The sequence below is a fragment of the Perognathus longimembris genome, chromosome 22 (genome assembly GCF_023159225.1).
Source record: "Perognathus longimembris pacificus isolate PPM17 chromosome 22, ASM2315922v1, whole genome shotgun sequence".
NCBI lineage: Eukaryota > Metazoa > Chordata > Mammalia > Rodentia > Heteromyidae > Perognathus > Perognathus longimembris.
In genome coordinates this window covers 12,494,920-12,503,389 of record NC_063182.1, presented here as the reverse complement: position 1 = coordinate 12,503,389, position 8,470 = coordinate 12,494,920, and the positions used below count along the sequence as shown (strand labels likewise).

Here is an 8,470-nt window from a genome sequence, read left to right as displayed (position 1 = left end):
TGACCCCTTTCTCTCCTTTCTCGGGGCCTTGCCAGGCTCAGAGGGGCTGAGGGAGCAGGAGGGGAAGGCCCAGAAAGGACGTTTTTATCTAGTGTGGTTCTCCATCGAGTTCTTCAAAATATGATCCACCACAAAACACCTCTCTCACCGTTGTGAAACCCAGAGCACACAGACGTTTTTGTTTAGGGGAGATGCACCCACAAGCACACTTTTCAGAAGCCATGTACTTAGGAGCCAGGCAATTCTCTGTGTGTGGTTATACCTCAGTTTGCCTCACTGTCCCTTGTGACTCACACTGAAGGTATATACTCAGATAACTTTAAGGCTATTTTGTGTGCTTGGAAATCACATTTATTGTTTTTTTTTTATGAAAGGAATCACAGATTGGGGCCAAACTGATTTCATGATACTCAAGGGTTTTTTTTTGTTTTTTGTTTTTTTTTTTTGGCCAGTCCTGGGCCTTGGACTCAGGGCCTGAGCACTGTCCCTGGCTTCTTCCCGCTCAAGGCTAGCACTCTACCACTTGAGCCACAGCGCCGCCTCTGGACGTTTTCCATATATGTGGTGCTGGGGAATCGAACCGAGAGCTTCATGTGTAGGAGGCAAGCGCTCTTGCCACTAGGCCATATTCCCAGCCCCTCAAGGGTTCTTGTTTGCGCATTCTGTCACCATGAACCACAGTCGTCCCCAGCTCCTGAGACCCTGCTCTGTCACCACAGCCTGGAGGATTATGGGGCCGAAGAGTTGGTTGTTCAGGACCTTGGACTCTACTGCTAGGATGGTGTGGTGTGGTGTGTATACGCACATGCGCCTCTTGGTCAGAAAAACTTCAGGTTTTAGGAAAGTATAGAAATGTATTTTTTAAGGAATGGCAGTTAAGTTAAAAGTCCTTCTTTATCTTTCCCCTTAAATTCCTAAGATGAGCACTAGGGTACCATCCACTCCCCTTACAGCTTGTATCAGTGTAACTTTGTACCCTAGTTGAACCAAAAGTTGCCATGTTTTTGAGAAAAGAGGGTGCTGTCATCCTCAAGCTTGCCTTAAAACAGCTGTGATGGGGATTGATACAAAGAACTTAGAATAGACTTTTCAGATTTCTACTTTCTTCTTTAATTTTTATCATTGGTTATGGGACTTGAACTCAGGGCCTGCACACTGTTCCTGGGCTCTTTTGCTCAGGGCTAGTGCTCTACCACTTTGAGACATAGCTCCACTTCTGGTTTTCTGAAGGTTAATTGAATATAAGTCTCACAGACTTTCCAGCCTAGGCTGGCTTTGAACCACAAGTCTCAGATCTCAGCCTCCTAAGGAGCTAGGATTACAGGCATGAGCCACAGGCTCCTGACTCAACTTACTAGATCTCTAAAACTTCTTTAATCACAGTTCTTCCTCAATATTGTCCAGATCCTTCAACCTCACATCAGTGGGCCACATGGCTGGCGTTTGCCACAGAGCCAGGAAGAGAAGAGATACAGCAGTTGCTATGTCACTTGATTGAAAGGAAATCTGCTGTCCTTCTACTCTTGCATCCCACCAAAGTGTGACTCAATCAGGACCCAGCGTAACCAACATAGAGAGGGACCCTGCCAGGTGGCCACGCAGCCTCAATTGCTCATGTTAACTGGTAGCAGAAGTAATGGGGGCTTCCTCGGTTTATTCTTGCCCTTAACATCTGTGCCCTGAGCCCTTCCGCTCTCAATGGTAGAACACCACCTTCTAGTTGGCAAAAGATGAAGGGTTTGTGTATATATTATTTCATGTGGCGTCTGTCGTAACTCTGGGTATGGAAGTGATGAGGACACAGACTGGGAGGTCTCAGGAGCCCACCAGGGTCAACAGCAGTGATGGTGTGCCCAGGCTCACTCAGCTTGACAGCTTCTCTTGTCTTCCCCGCCGGCTCAGGAGGTGTACATGGGATGAACTGAGCTGTTCCAGGCATTCGTGGGTTCCTGGTGCCTGGGGGTAGCCAAACATGGGCTTGGGCTGCCACAGAACTGATTGAAGGTCTGGAAAGTGAGTGGGACCACATGACCTTTGATATCTTGGCTGAGCCCTCCCCAAGGGTTTTTCTGGTTCTTTAGTGCCTGTAACTTGGGCTGCGTCTAAGTTGTTTTCCTAGCTGAACTTGAGAACTAAAAGCATAATGGAAGGAACTCAGTGTTAAAAAGGAAGATGATGTAGGAAAATGGGGAAAAATAAAAGAAAGTGAGATAAAAAGAAAGTGAGATTTCCAAGTATTCAAGAAAGGCAAAGTTTAATTTGCATATAGGCATAACCTTCACCTCACTCGGTAAGTGTTAGGCCACAGCACAAACCGCTTTATCAGAATTACAACTGTCAGCAGATTTGCAAAGTCAATGGATACAAACAATATGCTTCTCAAAGTAACACGAGTTTGTCCATCACACACACACACACACACACACACACACACACACACACACGTAAAGAATACATTTAATTCCTCTACAAAAGGAGAGCTGAGGATGGTAATTGGACAGCACTTTATACTCTACAGTCTAACACATTTGGTCCTCACAACAGCCCTGTGAGGTAGACAGCACAGGAATTACTATTAATCTCATTTTAAAGATGAGGAAACTGAAGATCAGAGAGGTATAAACACTGGCCTGCATTTCCCAGCTAATGGATGTATATCAATCAGAGCTAGGACTTGGGGCAGAGATTCCTGATCCAGCGCCCTTCTATAGTCAGCTTTCTGATGGAAATTGAAATGGACGGTGTAAAAGACAGTGATCCAATAACATTACAGAGGACTATACTTTTTCTTCACAGATCAGATCACTACAACCAGATCTAATATTAATACCATACCATGTGGCAGATGAGATGAGAACACCTCTGAATCATTCATGTGTTCATACCTACAACAAGATGGTTTCCCATTTTTATTCTGTCCTGCTTTAACTTAAGAATCAAGGGTATGGGCAGGATTAGAGGAGATGTAGGAAATGATGAAAGGGACGACATTGATCAAGATGTGTTATACGCATAAACTTACATGTTGGATTGAAACCCCTTTGTACAACTACTCAAAGATAATAAAACAAACAAAAGTCCCACAAAAAAAACAAATAAGATGAAATAAATGTAACCATCAAAAAGAAGTCACCATGGCCATTGAGAAATAACACTGATTAGATTTCATTGATCAAGTCTTATTAGCAGTCACATAGTGGTGTTTGTAATCGTCATTATTTAAACTTGCAGTCTTATTTCTTACACAAATGAAAATGAATCTCGTTCATTAATTCCTTCTAGCTGTGAAGATTAATGTGAGCACAAATAGGATATTAACTTTTATGTCATTTCAATAATAATCAAAATGATCATTTTTGCATGTTGGATTTTTTTTAAAAAAAAACCTCACACTTTAAGAGGAAGGGAGAATTTACTTTTCATGAAAAATAAAATCAAACTTTGAAAAGTGCAGCTAAGTAAAAGCCTCTCCATTTAAATGAAAGTTTACTGGGAGCTTGATGTTGCTCGTGGGTAGATTACTGTCCCAGCACACACCAGACCCTGGGTTGGATCCCAACACTGTAAAGAAAAATTAAGTTAATTTTATTAGGGATATTTTCTTTATTACATTATTCTCTTCTAGTTCAAAAGATTCCTAGTCACTCAAATAATAATATAAAGAGAAGAAAAGGAGAGGCAGGCCCATCCTCACACATTCCAAATGGGAAAACTGTGGGTTTTTCTCTTTCAAGTTGTCCAGTATTCATGAATTTTATTTGTTTATATTACTTTAGGGTACATTGAAGTTTAACAGATATCCATGGGGGTGTTGTGTCAGAACTTCAAAATAGTGCAACAGCAGCTTAAAATTCCCTGTTTAAATTCCTTCAGAGAAACATTAAAGAAGAATGACAACATTTCACTGCTTGCCTGAATCTGTTAAATAATAGGTTGGCTTAGGTAAGAGATTTGTCCCTGTAGCAAAACTGGATGTCTTAGTTAATAACCATTGGCATACCCTAAAAGCTTCAATTCCAGTGAAAGTCCAAATGTGAGTATTCATTTGAAAGCATGAAATTGGGTTTTACTTCCGATTTTTCAGGGTTGATTTTAAAGTATATATATTCACTACTTGGATGTTTGAAGGTGACCTCCTGTCTACTTAGAAATGGGTCTTGTATAATAGAATGGAAGCAGACATAGCTGGTAGAGCACACATGGTGTGCCAAAATTCACACAAAGTTTGAGAGGAGAAGAGGATAGGAATTTATAAACCATAAGATATATCACAAAAATTCCTCTGGGGGGTTTTAATGTGACCAGGTAGTATAACCCTTCCTTCCTTCCTTCCTTCCTTCCTTCCTTCCTTCCTTCCTTCCTTCCTTCCTTCCTTCCTTCCTTCCTTCCTTCCTTCTTCCCTCCCTCCCTCCCTCCTTCCCTCCCTCCCTCCCTCCCTCCCTCCCTCCCTCCCTCCCTCCTTCCTTCCTTTCCTCCTCCTTTTCAGATGTGCATTCCTATCTCAGCTATCCCACAAATGGTATAGTAATCAGAGAGTGACTCTAGAGGTGAAGTCCTTTGTCTTCAACTCTAGGAAGTTGGAGAGACAATAAAATATTAAAATCAGGATAGCAACTTGCAGTGCTCATAGCCTACCACAGGGTGGCGCTTCCAACATTCTGTAGGGAAATAGGTTCAGACTAGATGAAGAAAAACTACATTCTCAAGGGGGAGAAATATTTGGAATTCCTGTTTCTTAGTTTCCGCAGTGCTTGGGGAACATTTGGGTCAGAGAAATAAGAGTGCATTCTTCAGAGACAAAGGGCATACAGAGTCATCCCTTCCCTTTTGGAGGACAGTGGGACTCCAAAACAAAGTATACACTGGTTTTGCTGGAACTAGTATGTGTGTAGTCCTGTAATGAATTTGTTGTGGTTTTAGCTCACCTTCCTGGGCTGCAGTTGTGAGCCCAAAAAGCTAACCTTTATTTTACATGTCTTCTGCAAGGTCTCGAAGTTTTCTGTGCAATGGAGACACATTATGTCAAACCCTCAGTTTCTGAACACTGAAAAATAATATATATCACAAAGCAGACATTGTTAGGCTCCAACAGCCCAATGCTTCTCATCATGCATCAAGATGCATCAACCTCTTATTTGAAACTAAGAAAGACAAACAAGCAACTTTTTAATAAAAAGTAAAAGAAATAAAGCATCCATAAGTAACATCCCTTCCTTGGGCTTAGTGCTACACTGTTGGCTAATATGAGCTATTGAAAATATTTGGGAACTGGTCTTTATATATTATATTTTCTTTCACTTAGTTAATATTTCACTATGTAGTTATATACAGAGATGGACCTCACCGTGCACAAAAGTGTGTCCTCTCTAGTACTATGGTACATTACCAGTGCTAGCTCTCCAGCTGGATCTGAAGAGCAAGCAAGTTAAATTTGTTAATCAGCTGAGAGCGCTACCACAAAATTACAGTGCAAAGAAGGAGGGAAAACAGCCAGACAGGTCAATTTTTCATTGTCATCAACAGCAAGCTTCATGCCTATAAGAGAAAATGTCAGGTGCAACAGGCTCAGGTAATAATGACTCCAGATTGTCATCTCTTCCTTCCTTTAAAGCAGCAGTCTCCCTGAGAAGAGAGGAGGGAGGTAAACAACAAGAGAGCCCTATTTCTTCTATGCCTGACAGTCTTGGAGAAAATGAGATCATTTCCTCAACCTTGGGAAGCAGGACAAACTCCTGCATTTGGTTGTCTGCTACAAGAACGAGTGGGTGGTTGGTCCCATTTCCCACATACTTCCATTGTCCCCACTCCAATCATTCTTAAAGAAGATGACTGGGGTAGACTGTCTACCCACAGCACAAGGAAGTGTGGCTTTTCAAAGGAAAATGCCACAAAACAGTTTTGAAAAAAAAAATACAATCCATGTTCAGAAGTGAGCCTAAAAAAGTGGTGTGTATAAACCACAAGAGATTCCTACAAGAGAAAAGAAAACGAAGCGCAAAGATGATTTCAGGTGTATATGTTTACTTGGCAAGGACATCCGTCATTCCCCACGGTGCCTCTGGCCCGCTATCTCATTGCACAGTTTCGTCGGTGAGGTGGCAGGCACCCTTCTGAAAACTCTGCAGCTGCCTCTGCCAGGGGCTCCCCAGGAGACCACAAGCCTCAGGAAGAAGCCTCCACCACTGAGATGGCCTCTGGGATACAGCTTATTGTTCTTAATTAAGGAAATGTTACCAACAAATCCATCCACCTTCTGTCATTTCTTTCCTGTCCTGTTGGCCTAAAGTCTGAAAAGGCAGTTTCAGAACATACCATTCCCCAAATATGAATAGTTATGATGCACTGGGAACCATGCACATGCCGCAGATTGAAATTGCTTATGTGTTGGCCTTCTACAGGAAGCTCCTGCTTTTGTGAAGCGTGTGATGAAAGTAAGAGTAAAGGAAACAGCTTCATCCAGAAGATGGGGCTGGTGTGGCCACACCAGAGAAACATCACGAATCCATTTGTGGGCTCTTGTCCCTGAGTTCTAAGAGAACGAGGGACAGAAGGAGATTTACCTTTGCACCTGCTTCATTGAAATGGCTACTAGCATCTCCTATCTTACCTTCCCTTAGGAACAATGTACTAAGCATTGGTCTCTGCACCTTCCCACCCAAGCTTGAAACATCTGCCTTTGGCCCACACAGCTGGGCTTCACTCTGGCTGAAGACAGAATTGAAGTCCAGTTTCATCTGTGATGTAGAAAGAAGACGGGCTTCATCTCCCCCAGTCCTCCATGCTAGACAGGGCACACCTGGTTCTGTCTGTCCTGCTTCCCAAGGAAATGCTGTGATCTCGGGGGCAAAGCCCGATCTTCAAGCTGGGAGTCGAGGTTCAATTTTTAGAGACAGTTCATAGAGTGTATCTTCGTCTATGATGAGCGCTTTGTCCAGCAAATACTGTGTGACCTAAAGAAAAAAAAAGACAGAGAAATCCCTGCTTGTACTTCTTTGAGAAACATCCGTATGGACTGGTCATAATGGATGTGACATAAAAACTAAGAAACATGAATATATTCTCATTGTTCAAAAAAATTAAAGATCTCTAGTTCTCACTCAACCTCCAGTCCCAGGTAGCCCTTACCATTCAGTGGCTGTTCCCCTGAGGTGCCTTTAGGGACATTGCCTGTGCTTGCTTTTTATTTTCTGTAGAGCCACCTGGGGTGAGACTGTCCCTTGTATTCTTTCCTTTCTTAACAGCATGTTGAAGGAAGCTTCTGTGTCAGTCCACAGTGCTCTAAAGAGCTCTAACTGAGGTGCCATTATTATTAGTGCAATATATCAGGGTTTCTTTAATGATCTCACACTGACAAGTGGTGAACCACTGGCATAGTGAAATCCTTCGCACACTTCCTGCCACTTACACATACACATTGTTCCATAAAGGAAATGCATTAATACCAGAAATGAGCATGTTCAAGCACGGAGTATTTCCATGAAGATATTTCCTTATTTTGATTGGGCTACAACTTATATAAGAGAATAGTTAGTTTTAACAAATGTATATAGTTGTGTATTGATTCATCAAAATTGAGTAAATACCATTGTACTTAGCTGGGAAATGAGAATCTCTGGCCTCTAATCTTTATGTTTCAAGATTGTGAAAATATTCTTTAAAAGTAGTACTTTAGTCAAGCACTAGTTGCTCCTGCTTGTAATCCTAGCTACATAGGAGGCTGAGACTGAGGATCATGATTCAAACTCAGCCTGGGCATGCAGGTCTGTGAAACTCTTATCTCCAATCAACCAGCAACAAGCCAGAAGTGGAGCTGTGGCTCCACGGGATAAAGACAAGCCAGGTATAGTGGCTCATACCTATAACCCCAGCTACAACCAAAAAGCAGAGACTGGAAGGATTCCAACTGGAGGCCAACCCTGGGCAAGAGTTAGCACACTTCCATCTCAAAAACAAAAGCTGGGTATGGTGGCTCATCCAGCTAAATGGGGGGCACAAGTAGAAGAATTACAGTGTAGGCCGATCTGGGCAAGAGATTTAAAAGAAAAATCAATATCCTACCAGAAATGTAGCTAAAGCAAGAAAAGAAAGGGCTGGGGGCACAGTTCAAATGGTAGAGTGTCAAAATGTGAGAGCAGTAATATGAGTGAATAAATAAATAAAAGACCAGTTGTGGTTGGCACAGCAGGAGTAAGAGGCTATATGATGTAAGGGAATTTTAAAGCATAAATAGCAACCATGTACTGTATTCTTCTTTGTCGTGTCAAATGTTTCTTTCTCCCTCCCTCCCTCCCTCCCTCCCTCCCTCCCTCCCTCTCTCCCTCCCTCCCTCCCTCCCTTCCTTCCTTCCTTCCTTCCTCCCTCCCTCCCTCCTCTCTCCCTCCCTTCCTTTCTTCTTTCCTTTTCTTTCGTTTCTATCTATCTATCTATCTATCTATCTATCTATCTATCTATCTATCTATCTATTTTTCTT

General features: G+C 42.4%; 1 protein-coding gene across 3 annotated transcripts in view; it reads right to left on the bottom strand.

Annotated features, from left to right (window-relative positions):
• Positions 1-6,001: 6,001 nt before the first annotated feature.
• Rasgrf2 (Ras protein specific guanine nucleotide releasing factor 2) overlaps positions 6,002-8,470 on the bottom strand; it is a 201,947-nt gene continuing 199,478 nt past the window's right edge. For all 3 annotated transcript variants that reach the window (XM_048331557.1, XM_048331558.1, XM_048331559.1), the window contains one exon: positions 6,002-6,950. In XM_048331557.1, coding sequence (XP_048187514.1) covers positions 6,858-6,950 — 93 coding nt within the window. In that variant the 3' untranslated portion in view covers positions 6,002-6,857. The remainder of the gene's footprint in view (positions 6,951-8,470) is intronic.